General features: G+C 31.4%; 1 protein-coding gene across 1 annotated transcript; it reads right to left on the bottom strand.

The window, feature by feature from the left end:
• Positions 1 to 2,212: 2,212 nt before the first annotated feature.
• On the bottom strand, positions 2,213 to 22,125 carry LOC129984239 (proton-coupled folate transporter-like). The gene is made up of 8 exons (XM_056094073.1): positions 21,918 to 22,125; positions 18,548 to 18,898; positions 15,203 to 15,416; positions 12,061 to 12,422; positions 10,202 to 10,441; positions 7,277 to 7,360; positions 6,035 to 6,191; positions 2,213 to 2,404 (listed from the first exon to the last, which is right to left on the bottom strand). The coding sequence occupies exons 2-8, from the start codon at positions 18,840 to 18,842 to the stop codon at positions 2,284 to 2,286; spliced, it is 1,473 nt and encodes a 490-aa protein (XP_055950048.1). The 5' UTR covers positions 18,843 to 18,898; positions 21,918 to 22,125; the 3' UTR covers positions 2,213 to 2,283.

The raw sequence follows: 22,125 nt of genomic DNA, 5'->3' as shown, positions 1-22,125 counted from the left end.
AAAAATTAAATTTTTACCCGGACTCTGTAGTGTGAAAGTATCATTTAATTAAATGTTTTTCTTACTGTGCACGCACAAAGCTACTCGATTTTATCTACAAAATTTGCAGAAATATATGCTTGAGTTAAAATTAAAAGAAGATTATAACAAATTGAGTGGTAATATTTATTATACTCAAATTTTGACATAAGCGTACATATACAGGGTGTCTCATAAACGTTGAGCGTGGCTTTTATTCCTTAAATATTGATCGTATACGTATACTGTAAATTGCAAAGTTTTGTGAAAAAAAGATGCAAAATGTTATGAAATCGATTAAAATTTTCAAGGGATTAAACTTTAAAAAAATACAAAATTTAAATTTTTATACGGACCCTGTACAAAAAAAAAATGTGTAAAATGTGCCCCATCTTTGAGTAAATGAACATCCAAGATGTTTCAGAGAAATAATGGAATACCAAAATAGAATTGAAAAATTCTTTCTTTGCAATTGTTTATGGGATATTAAGCTTTTTAAAAGAATGGCATATTTTAATAATGATTAAACAATTTAAAACATTGGTTTATATTTATGTAATCGTAATGTTGACTTAATAGTAGAATTTTTCCGAATTTCTAGCATCTTTCTGGAAAATGTATTTTCAGAATAGTATGATTGCAAATTACAAAGGATTCTTGCTTCCTAGGGAAAATGAAGTATTATGCAACTGATAGAGAAATTCACATTTTGGCTCATTTATTTTTCTAATTACTCATGTTAATGTAGGCAGTCAATTCAGATTCCATCATTCCATAAAGGTAGTACAGAAAATACGTCAATGTAATTACTGGCATCCATATGAAATTCGTGTGCTTTATGAAACATCTGCAATGAGGCCCACTTCAGTTGAAATCAAATCTTTCTTCTCAGAAATGTTATTTGGACTGGCGAACGTCGTTTTAGACGAGATGGTTGCATCAATCGTCAAAACGATCACTTTTTCTGCAAGATCTCGTCCACAGAAAAAATTTTCTACAAATATGAGGTGTAACGATTTTAGAAATTCTGTAATTCGTCGTATAGTATTCTGAATAGTGACTGAATATATATTCAATTAGTTTTAAATGGCATGATATCTGAATTCTATACCCTTTGACAATACTTTTGAGACGTAATCGCAACTTGATGGTACTTCTCATTGTGAATTAGTTGTAAGTCTGTGGTTGGATGCTGAATTCCTTGAAATGTATTACAAGGATCTGCTGAATTTTCTTCTGTATATCATCTGAATTTAGACCTGTTGACTTTTACTTAAAGGGTTGCTTGCATTCTTTTTCTTTCTTTCTTTCTTTTTTTTTTAATAAGACATTCTTTTATAGATGCAGCAAATTATAACGAACGAAATCTAGAAACTCTTCTTGATGTCATAAGTAATAAACATGTTCATGATGTGCATTGTTAGAAAAATATATAGGTGCCAAACGTGTTCATTTTAGACACATTTTTTACGCACTGCAATTAATGTATTATCTGATCATTTCTTAAAATTTAATGAAAATTAGTAAATCATCATTATGCAAATGAATTATGATTTCACCCGTTTAATTATCTTTTGTAATATGTGTGTTATCGCTGAAAAAGAGAGTGAAAGACTCTCTCAAACACCAGTATGAGGTATGGGGAAATGGTCCAAGTCAATAAATTTGCCTTTTAGTATCTCAGTAAATTTCGCAGTCAGAAAAACGAAACAAAAAAAACTTTGAAAATTAGAAAATCAAATTGTGTATGCTTATAGATGAATGTAAGAAAAATATTTTCCTCATTGACATTTTTTTCACTTTGGAGGCAACATAAAAACATTACTTTCAAAAACTTTTTATTCTCAACTTGTACAGAAACCAAAGTGTTTTCATATATTTGGGTACTTCGTTTGATGAAATTTTGTAATTGGTAGTAAAACGACAATTGCAGTCGTTAGGAAAATAAATGCTTGTTACGCTTTTTTGAAACACCCTGTATTTTTATTTTTTTTGCTGTTTATTATGATGTAATGGATATATTTTCTTATTCCTGCTCTTCTCTACATTCTCTATACCTGGATATATTAATATGTATTACAGAGTTAGATTGGTTTTTACGTGATTAATCTTTGTATTCTGAATTGCTGAAATGTTCCGATTTTTCATAACGGGTTATCAGTGATTAAAAAATTTAAGGAAAGGTAAATTTCTTTTCTAAGGAAAGTTTATTTAAAAAAAATATTTATTCGACAATTTCTATTTCGCCATTTGTAACTACAAATATTATTTCAGTTCTTTGTAGCTGAAACTGTCTGATGTAACGGTCGGGAGTTCTTTCATGGTTTTTGCTTCTTCTGATTCTTCATACTGAGTTAGAGACATAGTTGGCATTCGCATCATCCAGCTACAAAATAGAAATATATATCAGATTTACAGAAGGAAAATAAATATGATTTTTCTCAGGAAAACTGGAAATATTAGGAGGTGTTATTCATTTGTTTTGTTGGATATTTTAGATCTTTTCCCATAATTATATACTATCAGAACTCTTTAAATAATGCAAGTCTTATTGAAACAGAAACAAATTTACAGGTTGAGCTTTTCAGTAAAAATTGGCAATGACGGTTATTTTTCATTTGATTACTAAGTTGTTTCAAAATAGCCATTCGTTAGTTTTCTACCCAATATATTGGAGGATTGCTTTTAGTTTCTTGTATGTAAGGTATGTATCGAGAAAGTTTTGTAACGGTTAAAAAAAATTTCGATGAATCTGTACATGTTAGACCTTTTTAAATTTGAAAAAGGTAGCATTAGAAGTCTCAACAAGATCATTCAAAACAGCAATAAGGTACATGGAATAATTTGTGCTAACGGTCTTTCATCCAAAATTTTATATTTATTTTAAATTTTAGGCCTAACCCATGAACAGAAAAAGGTACTTTTTAGAAATACATGTTCAATTTTCTTTCGATCCAGGATTAGCAAAAGAAAATTCTATTGTTCTATTTCTAACTGAGATAAAATTTGAACTACAAATAGTCAAATGATGAGTTTAGCATTTATTAAATAAAAGAAATAGTACAAAAATCCGTGTTATATATATATGAAACGGATTTTTGTGCTATATATATATATATATATATATATATATATATATATATATATATATATATATATATATATATATAATTTATAAATGTTAAATAATATTAAAAAAAATAGCATCAATAAGTTCCTCTTCATGTTCAACAATGGCGTTGACTGCAGAAGCGTATTTCCCATAGCTGACCGGATTAAGTTTACAGAAATATGAAGAGCATGGGACCAAATGTTGTCCTTCAGATTTAATACAAATGCAGATTTTTGACGGTAGATAGCGTACTTCAAGAAACCCCAAAATCAAAGTTCTCAGGGGGTGAATGAGGAGGCTGAGATATTAAAAAATGACGGCTGTTCACCCGTGCATCTGTGAAATTTTATCTTAGCAATTGCTTTACATGATGGTCAACCAGAGAAAGTGCGCCATCATGCATGAATGTGATATCCAGAAGGCATCCATACTGTTGAAGTTGTACAAAGTTCCTCAGCCTATCGTCTTAACCGTTTTCCCATGATGGAAGTTTGTATTTCAGTTGCAGTTATCTCTTCAAACTATCATTTTTCCATACTATCATTATCAAACTATCGTTTTCCATACTATCATTTTCCAGTATGCAAGAGTTGTTCCTAAATAGTGAGAGAGTTTTCCTCTATCCAATTCAACAATTGTGAGTGTCAACTTGCCTATTGAGGCGGAATTGGACTCATCACTCCACAGAATGCTCCTTGGTCAAGTGATGTCAATCACCATTTCAGCAAGGATCTCAAGTGCAAAAATTCTAAGAATGTCCGAGTCCCCGTATTGCAATAAGAGCCCGGGTTTAATTTTATAAGAATAAAAATGCAATATCCACCATAAGAGTTTTCATACAGTGGACATACATATCCATTAAGAACAACTGCCACATTCATACCACCATACGGTGATTGATTTCTAGCTTCAATGACTGCAGTAGGCACGTTTTTGACTCTAGATGGTGAGATTTGCTTTCGTCCTGAACTTAGAAGAATTCCAGGTTAGAAAAATTCTATATTTCTGTATTATCTTTCTTAGGACATATGGAGACATTGAATCTTTTCGCATTCGCTGCAAATGCTGGAAATATTTCATACCTGTAACTGAATTGTGTTGGTTGTATTGACGTTTTGCCAGTAACGCCTTTTCTTGCAACGCAGATATGACATGCAGCGAAGTAACAAATGCTCGTGCATAATCCATCATTTTATTAAAAAATATTGCTAATATACATGGTCTGTAAGGCAAATGGTATTTCATATTTACTATATATGCAAATAAACACAATTTATGCTATAATGTCATCTATTGATGAATTTTGTTACTAATTTTTTTATTCAGTAAATGTCAAGCGGATTATTTCATTATTTGTAATTAAACTTTTATCTCATTTGGACCAATAGAACGTATTCTAGAACCCTCTGAAATGGGAAACATATTTCTTGCTAACCCTAACATATTTCTTGCTACGAAACTAAACTGTAAAGAGCTGCGTTTACAATTTTCCTTTTCGCATTAAATAAAGTACTTTATGCATATTTAATTTATTTTATTCACGTAGTTGTACGCTGCCAATCTTTGTTCTGAAAAAAATTAAAGGCATTTAATTACTGCTTAGTCAAATGTGAACAATATTAACTATTTTATATAAAATTTATTTATAAATAAAATTAAAACATTATTCCAGATATTAAAGAGCAATAGTTGTAGCAACAGCAAATATAATGAGAAAAATAAATAACTGAATTCGCTTCATAAGAGACATAAAAACCTTTGAAATTTTTCTGTAAAGATGGGATATATTTTTGAAACACTTATGAAATGTAAGGAGCCCAGATTTGCGATACAAAAGAGGGGGGGGGGGGGTTAGAACAATGAGTCGTTTTACACAAAATACCCATTACCATTGTTACGATATTGTCAGACATTTTAGCAGTAACTGCCCAATAAGCACCATACCACAAGTAACAAAATTTTCCCAGAATAAATAATAAATCCAGAAAAAAAAATTCATTGTGCTGTAAATATAACGTTTGCTGATTCATTTAATTAACTATGATTAAATCTAAATCAGCAATATTCTATGATTTACTGAGAAATTATACTTTATTAAATACGACAAACTTTATACAATCTAAGTAAAAACATTAAAGAAAGTAAAATCGATGTAATATTAAAATTATTTGGTCTGAAAATGCAAATCTGCTTCGCTATAAGTTACATATATATTTAGAAGTATGCTAAAAAGTTGAAGCGCAAGCATCATTCCTATTTCTTCCATTCCATAAGTAGTAAGGATCTTTTAGAAATGAAAGGTATACTTCAATCTTGGGGAAGGTTGTGTTGATCCTGGTTTCAGAATTCTATTTGCGAATGAAGTTCTGAAAGCTCGTTTCCATTTGAGAATCGAAGCTGCAAATTTAACTATCGTCTTCGTTATCTATCCATGGTTCAAAATTACGAAGTACTCTTTACAAAAAGACGTTAAACTAAAGTTTTAGAAAAATTCTTAAGAAATCGTATACTCAAATATCTTGAACTGCAAGCAATATATTCTCTAAATTCTTAAAAAAACAGAGAATTTGAAATAAAAATTTCAGTATTGGATTAAAAATGTAGATAATTACTTTCTAATTTAGCTAATAGTTTTAAAATGATTTTTTTTCTTGAAGCTTAAACAGATTAAAACAATAAGGTGACGAAGAATTTTATACAGTCTGAAATATTTTATTTTTATTTAGATTTGCAGGTTTTCCGCACAAAGATATCAGGGATTGTATGCAAAGTACGGTAGAATTATTCAAAATGATTTGCATTGTTGTTTATTTCCAATTGCATACTATTTATAAAAAAGACAATAAAATATTTTATTCGAAAAAATTACAAAGAAGTTGAAATAAATAGAAGCGTTTTACTTACGCAAATATGCACGCAGATGGAATAAGAAAGATGGCCGCCAGGGCGAAAGGTAGCCCCGGAAAGAAATCCACCGACAGATTGTACACCTGCAGAAATGAAACTGCACCCAAAATTGGAGTTACGGATTCGCAAGTTCCCAGTAAAGAAAATACCCGTCCTGAAAAGTCAAAAATTGTTTATAAGATTTCCAAATGTTTCAGATTGCGAAATAATAATATAATTAGCTATCACCTTGGGCGATATAAGAAAAGGGACCGATCTAGAGTTTTCACTAAACTGAAAAGTGACGCTGTGAAAGAGATTTATGAATATTCACGGCGCAGCGGAGAAGAAATCTTACTGTTTTATATCACTTCTTAAACTCAAATATGATGATCAGTGAAAAAATAATGATATGCCACAGGCGCCATTTTCATTTGTTATATCACTGGTGAAGGTAAAAAGCAAAAATATATTATGCCCCGACTATAACCACTATCGCTTACGCCACTGAAACTGAACTAGGCATCCTTTTTCATAAATACTTAAAGTGAACTATTTAAATTATGTTGTTAGTTAATTTTCTTTTGCGTCATTTGAATGCCGATAGAAAGTATATTTTCCTTTTCTGTATCATAATCTATCCAAAATTATGAGCTGATCCGTAATGATTTGCATCTCAAATTTCTTCAATAGTTGCGCACTAGCTATGTGTTTTAGTTTTATTATTTAATTTTGTATACTTTCTGCGTATAATATTGTCATACAACAAAGCACAGAAGATGGTTAGAATCGCAGTGACCGTAACGAATTTGTGCATTATGAAATATTAGTTGACAGTTTTCTTTTAATTTTGCCAGACTTCTCGGTTATTTTTGATGCAATAAAAATTGATTTATTTGCACGTTCAAGGTCAAATTATTATTTGTTTGTAAATAAATTAAATTAATAAATAATAAGCACACTTTAATAGCATGGTTAATGAATCATAATTATATACATATTTATATATGTTGCACATTATTCATTTAAATTTAAATGTAAGAAAAAAAAAATGTAAATGCAATACCAGTGTGCGTGTTGACATGGACGTCTGTCACATTCCAAGGGCTGATTTAGCTCTAGAGTCACCAAATTCAAAGAGAAAAAAGGATACCACACGCTTCATTGTACAAAATTTCATATGCAAATTAAATGCGAAGTTTCTTGTATAAGAAGAGGATTTAATATTCGCCTCTAGAAATGTTTTATTAAAAATCTTACCTAATTCTTTCTTCGATACTAATTTGGAGATTCTAGACCTCACAGCTATTCCACTGCAGGCATATAGGGTACCCGACAGCCAAGCTGGGGGAAAAAATAAAGGAAAATATAAGTTATGTAATTTTTATTCATAGATTTCAGCAAGCGCTTACTTTTATGAATCTCTGATTTACCAAAACATCAATGTGATTTTAACAAACTATTCTGATGAAACTAACTTTTAATTTAAGCTTACATACAAAATGTCACTGGAAATTAATGCAATATCGCGAAATTATGGATTATTTCAGAAATATGTTTGTGCCTTTGACATAGCTTGTTTTTCTGGTATAATATCATTCCTCGATGATTTGCAACCAGTCATGCTGACTCCATTGCGAGGGATTGCTGCAAGTGTTTGATGCACATTTTTTTCATGAGAAATAAGAATTCCCATCCCATGATGGCATAGATCCACCGCTAATTTTAGTTAGAAAACAGATTCCTGTTCGTGATTTACCTGGCACCACAATTTCTTAAGAACCTGAATTTCTCCAAAGTTAATCTAGAAACAGCATCTTCTATATTACTCACATTAAGGAGGAAAAAAATTATGTATTACTAATATCAGAGATTATAAGCTAAGAGCACAACTTTGTAGTAATAAAAAAAAATCGTTTTTCTGCTTCGAATAGCTGTAGAATGAGAATATTAAATAATTCTTCTTTTTTAAGAAAGCAAAACTCTTAAAGCCATAATTTTTTTTTCATAAAATTGGAGAGTTATCTGATTTTTACTCTCCTCCTCTCTTAACAAACACTGAAAAATCTTTTTTTTTTTTTTCATTGTACTAAGATACAACCATGAGAAGTAATTCACAACGCTTTTGTGCCATATATGGCTTTAATCCTAGAAAGAGAAAGAGACTTCTGTTATTAGTTTATACTTTAAAGTTATACTTTTTTGATTTTATACTTTTAACTCTAGAGAAGCACTCATTTTCTTATTTAAAAAAACTGCTGAAATTGCATTAACTTAAACGAAGGTTTTCATGTCGTCCATGTCTTTCCGGTTTCCGTTTTTTATTTAACAAGAAAATTTATTCTCCATAAAAATACTATGACTAAATAAGTAAAGTATGGCCATAAAAAAAAGCTTCTCCGATATATGAACTCCAAGTGAGAATTAAAACAATGATCATAGTTATAGTGAATAAATTTCGAAGTTTCCGAATGGCATCAACTATTATTTTCCTCGGCAAATTCATCAACGCTTTGAAAAAACACAAATTGTATTCGAATTGGAGGTGTAAAACAGTTGCAAAGGAAAACATTATAAAGGACCAATAACAACACAAAAGAGAAGAGGGAAAATATATTTATTGGAGTTTCCAATAAATGAACAAATTTCCAACGTTCCCATCTTTCAGAAGAAAGCGTATTGCATGCTGGAATTTGTTGACAACAATGAAAAACGTAACACAGCAGGAGGAATCTGTAAAACCTCACATTATATGACATCTTTTAATTCATACAGATCATCGAAGATTTGATGATTTTAATGTTCCATTTCGAAATATCATTCAGAAATATTCAGAAATCCATCGGAGTGTGGTTGGGGAATCTCGATGGCTATGAAACTGCAAATTTTTGAGATCACCTAAAGGCTATTGTCGCACTTATCTGACTCATGAGGAGACATGTGAAGGAACACAATCTTATATCCATACAATGTCATTGAAGGCATTTCGCAGATACAATTCCGGAATTATGTAATTCTGCAACATTGATGTAATACCGAGCACGTATGATGAAATACTTTTCATATTTGTGAAACTGATCCCTTCGAAAAAATACTGATAGAAAACGAATGTAATTGCGATGCTGCACCTCATAATCATTTTAATTTCATTTAAAGATTTTGGTTTTACATTGTAAGGATTTCCGTCAGTCCAAAGAACGCAGTTCTTGGAATTTACATTTCCACTTAATTAGAAATGTGCCTTATCCGTTCCTAATATCCAACGTGGCTACCTGCGACTTTCATCATATCTGATGAAGAAAAGAATTCGTAAAGTCTACATGTTGCTGTTCTTTTCCAGATTGCAACATCTGGTTGCATTGGAATAGATAAAAACATATCAGAAAACATAGCGCTGCAACTTGTAGGTTGTGGTTTTAGGTATATCCAAATTGCAGGCAACACTTTTTGCAGTATGCAATAGACTTGATGCAATCGCAATACACATTTTTGCAATAACTTCAAAGGGGCAGATGATGATCCATACCGTGTTCTATAACAAGTGCATCCAGTTTCTCCAAATTTTTTTAACCAATAATGTACATTTTTATATAACACGGGCCTTCTTTTAGCTTATAATTTCGCCCATAAACTCATACAGTTTCGGGAGCATTTTTTTTTCAAACAAAACAGCTTTATCAATTCACCTCGTTTTTTCTCTTATTGTTTTTTTTTTATTATATTGTTGCCACGTTCGTATACATGATTGAAGAAACTATCTTCGCACACTGCATATTTAAGATTTTTTGCAAGATATGCTTTCCACATGGTGTTCTGTGATTTGTGCTTTTGTAGCCTATCCCTGTTAATTATGCATGTCATAATGTATTGTTCGAAAGCCATTGAGGGTTTTTCAATGCTCGTTTGAAATTTAAATGTTCGTTGGAAACAAAGTGGGTATTGTGATTTGGAAAATTTAAAACGTTTTTTCATTGTAGCCGTGACCACGAGAGCCTTATTGTTTTAAATTATAATAATGTTGAGGGCAGATATTCAAATAATAAAATCTTAAATTTTCTTTCGATTGGTAGACACGACAGGTTGTTAGGGGTTATAAATCGAAAAGTTTATTTTTTTTTTTAATTCCACTCAGTCATTTTTTTCAAATTATTTATTTTTACAAAATAAAAATAAAAATTTTTTTACCATAAAATAGCAAGAACTCGTAAACCGTCACAGACATGAGTACCATCCTCGCCATAAGGGACATGATTCCAACCATACCAACAGCCGCTTCGTGCACCATAAGCTTCCTGTTGAGAAACGGTACGACGGTCAGAGTGGTGAATGCGTTTACGAGACTGAAAATGGCAGTTGTGTAGGAGTATCGAGACACGTCCCATTTAAATATCTTCCTAGTATATGGAAAACCAATCTGTAGAGAGCCTGAAAGAAAATGAAATCGATTTATCCATACTTTATGTGGAGATCAAGGAAGGGGCGTGGGTTATATTGAAAAATAAATGAAAAATTAAACGAATATGCATTGAAAAATAAATGAAAAATTAAACGAATATGCATTGAAAAATAAATGAAAAATTAAACGAATATGCATTGAAAAATAAATGAAATATTAAAAAAATTATTTAGTCTGACAAAGAAACGCAATGATCTTAATAAATTAGATTAAATTAGATTTTAAAACGATGACCTTAAAAGAAATCTTTGCTTATTAAATAAAAAAATTGAGGAATTAAAAGCTGTTCATAAAAATTTCTTAATCACTGCCTAAATTTTAAAAATTTGTTAATACGATTATGAAAATGGTTTCCTTTCGATGCTTTTTTTTTTCATATATTCATCCTTATGTGTCCTTCTGTCAATTTTAAAAATTGTGACGATATTTGTCTAAAAAGGTTAAGGAAAAAATGTGTCTAATATATTTTATGAAATTAATTTGTGTTAAAAAAAAGAGCCGATATTTTTTTAATGAAATTATCGATTTTCAAGCTATTATTCTAATAGGTTTCTAAATAGTTTTTTTTCTTCTTTTATTTTGTGCTTTTCTGCTCTATGTGGTGTTGGGATTGTTCGCAGATGCATAATATACTACCTGTTATGGCAATTTTTTGGGTAGATTTCTTGTAGGAATATTACTTATTTAATAATTCTCATAACACAACTTTGGTTAGTTAGTTAGTTAAGTTATACTAACGTCCCATTGTAAAGCAACACTAGGGCTATTTTTGGGACAGACCTCGTCATTTTGAACCGCGGTCAGATGACGAGGACGGCACCTGAGCTGGCACCCCCTCTCCACACCACACCAGCGGGAGGACGTTTGGCATGACGGATTTAACGTGCAACAGACCCCCTTACACGACGGTTCTTTGGTGGAATCGGGTCTCGAACCTGAAACCCTAATACAACTTTGGAGAAATAAATGAAGCGAACTATTCCTTTATCATAAGAATTTTTTGTAAATAAAGTTATTTGATAAAATAACTTAAAAATTAGAGACTGAAAAGTGATTTTAAATCCCAAATTTCGATTGTTTTTAAATCTTTGTGCTCTATCATTAGTTGCCATCTTCTCTTCTTATCGTCATAGTTTAATTTCGTCTGATATCAGAACAGAAAAAAAGAGGAGTGGAAGTGAATTATTCTTTTTCTTAAATATTCAGACAAAAGGAACAACCTTCTTATTCTGACTTGCTGGTAAGACTTTTTTTTTATTTCTAAATTTTTGAAGCATTTTTTTAATATTTTTTATTTAGCATAATTACTGGAATAAGTGATTTGTTTTTCCAAAATCAGCTCTGATCAATATTTTTCTTTTTGGTAAGAAGCGACAAAGAACAAAATCTAATTGCACAAAAATATTGAGATATTTTTATGATATTTTTACAATAAAGTACAATGTTTAGGGCAATATCAACAACGATAAATAATGTTTCAATTTTTTAAAAATTCACATTTAAATAGCATAATGCGAAAAATTATCGATGCAGCGTTACAATATTTTGAAATGGTATTATAATAATATTAGAGGAGAATGTCACTTACCCAGTTGAGTAAGACGAGTGGAGAAACTCACAAATAACAAAAACCAAATCTGCATACGCAAGTTTCCTGCCCTCTTCCGGGCGCAAGTCTTGAAGCTGGACTTCAGATTATCCAGCTTGAAGAGATCTTGAAAGATCTGTTTTCTCGTAATATCGAATCTTCTTGGCTTGGTTTCCACTACATAGAACCTCATCCAAAGCCAAGCCATTGCGAAGCTGCATGGGCTTAGGATCATAGCAGGGAGGTACTTTCCTACTGTGAGACTTGCTCCGAGCTTGAAAAGTTGTCCACTGACCAACGCGCCAATGGGAGTAGCCATTATTGTGAAGAATTCAAGGACTGCATACCGGACTTGGCGAGACCTGAAATGAATAAACATTAAAAAAACTTCTACATCTGAATATTAACTACAAAACGCAGTTTCCCAGTGATTGCATAGAAATTTGTAGCCAAATATATAGAAATTTGTAGCCGAATATTTATATTATAAAGAGTTATAAATATATTTAAAAAATTCGGGAAATCGAAGAGACAGTCTCCAAGCCCCAACCGGGCGCAAAACTTCTAGGTATGCCGTCAATGGTCATTTACCCCCCCCCCCCCAAACTTTCGGGATGAATCCAAAAACGCTACTTCTCTATGCAATTTCAATGGGAAGAAAAGCATGAGTCCCCCCCAGTTTTACTCACTACATCGATTTTTAAATTTATTTAAAAACCTATGACGCTAAAATGCATTATCAATGTTATCTTCTCCGTTCTATCCTCAATTTTTTAGAGATATCTTAAAATAAAATTTTGATACAGACTCCAATTTTAACAGCTAGATCATTTTTGTCATTTAATTTCGCCATTTTGCATCCATAGCTAATCAATCAGAACTGTAACACGATTAATTTGTTTCCTCATATTATTTATTGTTTTAATTCGAAGACACAAAGAGGTTTTAAGTACTTTATTCTAGTAAATACACGTTATAAATTTAGATGTTTAATTTTCTCTTTTATTGCAATCATTATTTTCTTATTTATTTTGTGCATATCCCATACATGACATAAATTTATATACATACATCCCACTGTTCATCCGCAGTGATGATCTACAGAATATCATAAACATTTTTAAGATACCATAGATTGTTTCTCTGATTTAAAATAATTATTTTTGAAGCTTTGAATAGAAGTGATATGGACATATGAATATCCATTTAAAAAGAAAAAAAATTCAATTTGAAAGTTTCCATTTCCTTTTATTTTAAAGATTTCAAATAACTTATTTTCTCCATAAATTATACAACAATTTCAATTTCTTTGTTTACTAATGGAGAACAATCATGGTGTTCTTGAACAATGCCGCTAATATCTTGTTAGACATTTTACAGTAGGCCTAAGTAGGCAAACTTCAAACGTGTATGCATAGAGAAAATATTATACAAAAATTTAAGATTTAGTCGAATTTCCATGTTTCAGAACTCTCTGCAATCAGAGAACACATTGTTGACATTATGTTTGTCTGCCTGTGAACACGATAACTCAAACAGGATTTGAGCTAGAGGAATGAAATTTGGTATACCAAACTTCATTCGTAAAAAAAAAAAAAAAAGAATTCATTTAAAAATACATTTTCTTTACACAAAATTTGAAGGCTTCTAACAAATTTTGAGTGCAATCTATTCAGAGGAAGACAGTCTGTCCAAATATAATGTAGAACGATAACAACAAAATGAAAAGAACTAAATAGATAAAATTTGGTACTCAGATTTAACAACTAAAATACCTATCTACATCTTCTATGCTGATACTTATCAAATATGGAACTATTTCCAGCGCGGTATTGGCCGTCTGCCGGTCTGTACTTTCACAAGCATATAAACATGATAATTCTGAAACTCAGCGACTGATATATACGAAATTTAATATGTGATTTTGTGTCTACAAATACAGCCTGGTGTTAAATTTTGTTTTCAATTGGTTTTAAAAAATATATCTGAAGCAATACGATTTTCAGATATTATTAACCATATACTGATGATTGATCGCTAAGAAATCACCCAAAATGATACAATAGATGCAATAAAAATGCCAAATTCCTTCAAAATTCCAAATTCAGATCAATAATTCATAACTTTTATTCACCTATTCCTTGCAAGGAATTCATGTCCTTTTCCGTCCAAAATTTTATGCGAGAGTGGTAAAGATATCTTTATATATAAGATATCTTTATTAGAGAGTATGCCAAAAATATTATATTGCCGCATTGAAGAAAGATAGTCGAATATCCATGGCCGAATGGTCATGGCACTGGTCTCATAATCATGAGATCGTAAGTTCGAATCCCAATACAGACAATGCGATTCATAGTATATGTAAATATTTAATCCCTTGATTTTATTTTTTCCTTTATTTCATGTTCCAGAAGATTCTGGACATTTCTTTAGTTTACCGGACAAGTGTTCTGGACTTTTCTTACTGTCTCCAGAAGAGTATTCTGGAACTTTCCCTGCTAGTATAAAAGCAGAAGATCTGTGAGTCACTGTGTTCTCAGTTCAGAGTTGAGTTAATAAATTGGTTTAGCTCTGCTTCTTGTGTGTCTCATTGAGTCCCATACTAAAATATCTACGTGACAATATCTCTTTGTTTCCTTCAGAAGACGCCATTGAATGAATATCTTCCTACTGCATGCTCATTGCTTTGTTAGAAAATTATTGAAAACGTTTATTTACCACAACTGTCTTTCCACAAAACTTAAAAAATAATACGAAAATATTTGTCGAGATAATTCACCAATTTTTCCTAACAAGTTCAGAGAAAGATTATTTTCTTATTGTATAAGCACAAGGCATTATAAGATATTTTTACGGTTTTCTTCGATATTTTGATTGTCACGCAGTATTTCGAAAATATCAGAGCAACAGTTTATTATATCCATACTCTTCATGCGCTTATGTAAATATAACTTTCTTTAAGAAATTAAACTATATTGCACAATATTGTGAAGTTGCCATAAGTATATTGTTAAACATCTTGTCCTAATAGGGTATATTCCGCTTGTTTATTTAGAGAGAGATTTTCTTCAAGATGTTAACATTAATTTAAATTGAAAATTCAAAATAATTATAACTTTTTCACTTAAAGCAAGCCTACCTTTCATCCGTGATGTCTGACATGTAGCTGTACGTTGAGGACAGAACAATGATTAATCCTCCCGTGAAACCGGAAATGGGACAACTGACCATAAACCAATATGGAGAAGCATCTTTGAAGGATGTGATGACTGCCTGTATGGAAGTATCGATTGTTATAGCCATTGTAGCCATCAAAATCGGATATTTTCTGCTGTAACGATCACTCCATGGGCCTGTATATGTATACATTCATTTGTTATAAACACATAGCGATCAGTAAAAAGTTTTGAATGTTCACAATTGACACATATTAAATTATTTTATTCAATCAAAGATCTTAGTTTTGTTTGGGCCAGTATGAAGTGCAAACGAGGGGTGCAAGTTGTTATCATCAAGGGTGAATTAGGAGAGGGGGGAAACATCTGCAATTTTTCTTTTGGCAGCGATGAATTGCTTTCGCTCACTGGATAGCTTCAAATGATGATGGGAAGAAATACAAGTTGAATTTTACTTTAAATATTTTAAAATGATTTTATAATTCCCTGTAGACGAGTAACGTCCATATTCGGATGCTCAGGATACGGTTGCTTTTATGAGTCAGGTGATTATTTGTTAAATGAAATATTTCATTTAAATGGATTAACTTATGAATGAAAAAGAATTTGCAATTTGATTTTCATTTTCAAAATTAACCTCTAAGGTGTTCTTTTGATAACTATCGGCACTTTTTTTAACTATTTAATAAAAAAAATATTTGAAATTAGCATTAATTATATTTACATAAATGTTGTATTTTACCTAGTAGTGACTCGCGAATTAGGACTGAAGAGATGCAGTTTTCCTTGAAATTATTTGACCCCTGCCACTTTTCTTTTTTTTAAAATTTGTATGACTTTTTTACATATATTTAAACTTCGATGAAGGAGAAAAATTTGTAAAATAGGAAGTCGGGAAAAGTATTAATAGGTAGGAAAAGCATAGGATTGGGTAAACACAAAATAATTCTCAGCAAACAGCTCACTGATATATCGGAAGGCAAAAAGCACCGCCATCGCCTATTGATATCAGCCAAAACTAGGGTAAAATTTTTTAAGTTCTGATTTGGCATTCAGCCAAATGATTTAACTCGATTTTTTTCCCCTTTAATTTTCCCCTTTAATTTTTTAATTTTCTTCTCTTTTTTTTCACTTGCCATTCTATGGGTTCAAGGTCAATTTCAAGTCAGTTTGAAGTGAATGTATCTGGCTTATTACGCATTAGATTTTTTTTCTTTTGTTAGATGTCTCTCATAGAAAAGAGATAAATCAATAATTTTCTGAAATATTATTCAAATTTGTTGATAATTAAAAATTTTGATCAAGTTGCAGGTAAAGCTATTTAATTTTAAAATTCATTTCAATTGCATTATCTTTTTTCCCCCAGCAGGATTACTCACTAACAGCATTGGCACTAACTCTCCTCTTAAATTCCGAATGCAGTTTTATTTAGAAAAAGTAATTTTACTTTGAAGTTTTTCATAATGAAGGTGAATTAAAAGATAGTTATTTCTATAAAGTTTTTAGAAATTGAAGTTAGTAATTTCCGACTATTCCCTCCATACAGGTTATAATTAAAGAACGATATGAAATGTATTTCCATGATATTCTTTCCCTCGTTAAGAGTTTATTTAAAATTAAAAATCTATTTTAAAAATATAAACCTGTTTTAGTTTTCGTAAACAAATTATTCTCGTATGCATACTAAAGTTTAGGAATACCATAAATTTGCAAACTGAGCAAGAATTATTCAAAAGACTAAAAAGCATGTCAGGAAAATTTGAAATTTTGAGGTTGAAATAAATAAACTATTAAACTAAACTTAATAAACTATTCTAGCTTATACTGTTAAAAATCGGCTACATACTACATGTAGCAACGGAAATAAAGTCGCAAAAGTATGAATAGTTTTAAAAAAATGTAGCCGTAGCAAAAAGCCGAGCTTTTCCTATCAAAAGATTGTGCACGTCACCATAGAGGATGAGAAATTAACCTTAAGAAGGTAAATTGTTACTCAATCCATGAGCTATGAGAAGTAGCATGCATGGCTCAGTGAAGAATTTGAATTGCAGTCACGGATTTTATGTACAAGTGAAAGGGGCTCCTCTCAGGAAAGTAAAAATTAAAGAATTGTTAGTAAGTAGTTTAATGGGCAGAAGTGAAAAATTAATTTAAGGCAATTATTAGATTTTGAGAGACAGATGTGAGAATAAAAGGAAAGGTAAGTTCAGTTTTCCTCTTGACCGTATATGATGTCATCTATCGAGTTGAGATGTGAGTGGTTTCCCTCTTTTTTGCATGTTACGTCATCGACTTATTTGCTCCTTTCTTGTATATTACATCGTTTTGTTTACGTCGTTTTTGAGCTACCATCGAGGTCAACCATAGTGTGCAAGAAGAAGAGAAGCAGCTCAACTCAACACATGATATCACATAATATTAGGAAGAAAGCAATTCAATCCCCCCCTCACACACACACTTTCTCCTACTCCCGCCAACTATTAGTACAAAATGTCCAACAACATTTTTATTATATCTATACTACAGGGTGTTCATTAATTATTGTCGGGGTTTCCGTACCTCATAACTTTCGAATAAAAAATATTACGCAAAAACCGATTACGTATTCGTAAATTACAACTCAAAGAATTTTATTAATGATATTAAAGAGTAAAGCTTGCACAATTTGCACTTTGTAGGTATTCAGCTGAAGGCGATTCTTTGAGTTGTACTTTACGAATACATAATTCTTTGAGTAGTAATTTACGTATTCATAATTCTTTGAGTTGTAATTTACGAATATATAATTCTTTGAGTTGTAATTTACGTATTCATAATTCTTTGAGTTGTAATTTACGAATATATAATTCTTTGAGTTGTAATTTACGTATTCATAATTCTTTGAGTTGTAATTTACGTATTCATAATTCTTTGAGTTGTAATTTACGTATTCATAATTCTTTGAGTTGTAATTTACGAATACATAATCGCCTTCAACTGAATGTCTACAAAGTGCAAATTGTGCAAGCTTTACACTTTAATATCATTAATAAAATTCTTTGAGTTGTAATTTACGAATACGTAATCGGTTTTTGCGTAATATTTTTTATTCGAAAGTTATGAGGTACGGAAACGCCGACAATAATTAATGAACACCCTGTATATTGGCCGGCATTCAGAAATGTCGAATAAAATCGTAGAGATATCGTACAATATATTGTGCTAATAGGGTATTGAGAAGTAAATTGTTGTCGCGGATAAAAAAAAATTTATTTCAAAGATATAGATAAACTGAATTTATTATTTACTTGTGATCAAAAATTACTTACCTAAAAACAGTGCCATAACCAAAGCTGGTAAGGTCGATAATATTATGACAGCATTATATATATTGTTGCCGTATTTCACAGCCTGTGTTTGCTCTAAGTCATTGTCTTCGTTGTCCAAATCTGCACACACTTCATCTGAGAAATTGAGGGAAATTCGACATGCTCGATCGTGTAAAAGACTCTGAAGAGTCACCATGCGGCAGTTGTAGCCGAACATCACAAGGAACAGGAATGGTTCGACGGTGGTTTTCTTCAGGATTTCTGATATCCGAATGTGAAATGGTTTGCCGGACATTTTGCTGTATTTGATGAAGTCTTTAATGCCCAAAGATTGTAACCAGTGATCTTATCCTATTGAGTGAAGATATTTGTAATTATGTCAAAGTGAAAATACTTATTATTATTTAGTATTTTTCATGTTTTGCATATAAATTTTATTGTAAGCCTAAATAAATTACATTGAGTTACAAACTTCTTAATAATCATTAACAATATTATTGTATAGTTTTATAAAAATTTATTCTTTTCAAACTTTGAAGTATTAAGTCTCTAAAAATATGAAAATTTTAAATGTTTGCTATAAAAATGTTTTTTAAAAATTAAAGATAATTCGTACTTTTAGACCAAAATATTTTAACAAGATCTTGTTGTATTCTTGATTAATCTATTTTTGCTTTATTTTTAAAGCTTAATTATCATTATTTAATAACTACAACATGCACACAAAAAATGAATTGACAACAGTTGCACCGCACTTGAACATAAATGTGTAACTAAGACAATGAAAAGTAATGCTACCAAATATACTCAAAATATTTTTAAAATTTATAATAATTAGACAATAACTGCAAGGAAATAAAAGTGGTATCACTGAAAACTTTTTTTAAAAAAATTTAACAGCTATAAGTGGTTTATAGAAAACTTCTGGTACAATTGATATTCTAATTTTACTTAACGGTAGATGATGAAGATTTTAGAAGATTTAGACTATTTTTTACGAATGTAACATTTTAAAACAGAGGTGTGAAATTGGCGATACAGCAAATGATCAAAAAGAAATATATGTGTCTAGTTATTTTATTGCTATCCCCTGCTACCAATATAAAAAATAGAAGCAGAGAAGCGATGCAAAATATCAGGAGGAAATAATTTTTTACTTTTGTCACGATTCATTTTTATACAATATTTCTTAAATAAACCTTCATTTTCGTAAAACTTCCAGGTTTTGCGTATTAGCCCAAAAAAGATTAAACCTTCTCCATTGAGCATTTGAGTTTGCACTGTTATGCTAGAAAAATGAAATTTTGTATGCGAAGTTTATACAAGGTAGTTAAAATTAAGCTGAAGGTATTCAGAGACTCTTAGCTTTGTTCTATTGAACGAATCATAAAAATACTTCATATATTTTTTACTTAGAGCACGTTACCGAAGTGATGATAATTTGAAATTTTGCCGATTAATAACGCTGTATTGCCTGCATTATCTTATGATAATGAGTAGCTAATCTAATTTTGTTATAAAAGCGATTGCATCGTTCGATTAAATCATTTGCCCACAGTGAACATGCCACTAATCGAGAAAGAGGACGCATTGATAACAAAACTCTTTTATCAAAATTTAAACAATATTTCAGCAATATTCCGTGCCTACCGGCGAATGAAAAACTCAAGGAAAGGACACAAATCTTTAAATGTAATTAAAAGAATGATACGTAAGACAGAAGAAACTGGTTCTGTGGATGTTGCACTAGGAAGAGGACAACATGCAAGAGAGTCAGCGAGGAAGTTGCAACTACAATAGCTGAATCATCTGCAAGAACTTCAGATGCTGCGGTTCAGATGCTGCCGCATAATAGCATGATCAACTAGGCAAAAGTGTACAGGATCTAATGCAAAATTGTGAAGTTGTATCTTTATAAGACGCATTTCGTGCAACAACAAAAACCCCAAGATTACTCTGTACGTCTAGATTTTGATTTGAGTTTTCTGGCGAGGTTTCAAGTGGATGAATATGGGACATCACATATCTTATGGAAAGACAAAGCTCATTTTCACTCAGATGGTGCCGTGAATACACAGAACTGCCAGATATGGAGTTCCACCAATCCTCATGCTACGCAACAACAGCCGCTACATCCCTCATATGTCACCGCATGGTGTGGATTCATGGCAAAATTCATTGTTGGCCTGCACTTAAGTCACAGTGAGCGGTTTTGTTAGGCGCACAATCCCAAGTGAACCATACAGCAGATTCTTGGAGGATCATGTTGTCCCAGCGTTAATCCCCCGGGGGGGCACCTCGAAATGAGGATGAGATGCTTCCGGCATGGTGGTTGGATCTCGCCACCCTGGAGGGTACACTAATAGGTGGGGGATCTGGCTCCTCCCATCGATGACGGGACGTACTTCCTTCGGGGAGGGTTGTACCATGGCCGGTGGCGGCCCTTAGGACTCAACCACAGTTCCCGCCAATGTTGCTGTTGCGGCGGTCCGGCCATTCAGTTTTATGGTTTAAATGTTTAAATCCGTGTGCCTTCGGGCGGGTCGGAGAGTTAGATGGTTGTCCCAGCGTTAAGACAAAGTTGCTGTTTGCTCCCACAGTGTTAATACAAGTCAGTGCTCATACGACAAGACGTATAAAGAACGAATTGAACAAATATTTTCACATGATAAACATTGAGGCCATTAATGTCAGCATCGAATAATTGATCGCCAAAGGTGGCTAGTATTTAATTAAGAGCGTTATTCAACCGTAACTCCAGGGAAAAGAGCAAACTATTTTGTGATCCAGAAAGGAATTTAGAATTAGGTTCATTTCAACAAACGATTACTTTAGCAATGGAAGTCTCACAGATCTATGTCGACATTAAGAGTTAATTAATGCAAAATTGACTGATGATGATACAGTTAATAAAAATATCTTAAACATTCTTAGTGTTGGAATGTGATTATTTTTTTTGAGAATTGGTTATATCTTTTCTATTTGGAGATCTAGAAACATCCAGAAACCGCGAAATCACATGTGCCGTAAACTATTTTGGGTAAATAAGTGAAGCAGCCGGCAAGGGTTAAATAAATAAATATCAGGCATTTAAAATTCTAAATGTTTACTCAGAAAAATCAAATAATGAAAATAATACAAAACATTCATTTTTCAATAAAATATGCGTTAAGAAAATAGCTCAAAAGTCATTTTATTTATAGAGTAAAATACAATTTAAAGCATTCCTTTTTTAATTTCAAAACTGATTAGCGATTATCCTAACGATAGTGAAAAAAAACAAAGAGTTTATGATCCTAAATCACTACTTCGTTTAAATTATGCAGACAAAAATACGTGAAATCGAAAAATTAAGATGATGTTTTCTTACCTGAAAATGTACACAATACTAGAACATAAGCAATCAGCTTAACATTTTTTTCCCTTCAATACCTTTCAAACATTACTAAATAATTTATATATTTATTAATTATTATTATACTAAAATTTTCACTGATTGAAAAATTAACATTATAATTTAAAATGAATAAAATAGTTTAAAATATTTTATATTTGAGCCGGTGGGTGTTTTAAGCAAA

Source organism: Argiope bruennichi, chromosome 9, assembly GCF_947563725.1.
Source record: "Argiope bruennichi chromosome 9, qqArgBrue1.1, whole genome shotgun sequence".
NCBI lineage: Eukaryota > Metazoa > Arthropoda > Arachnida > Araneae > Araneidae > Argiope > Argiope bruennichi.
The sequence above is the reverse complement of the archived record's forward strand: the minus strand, read 5'-3'. Positions and strand labels throughout refer to the sequence as shown.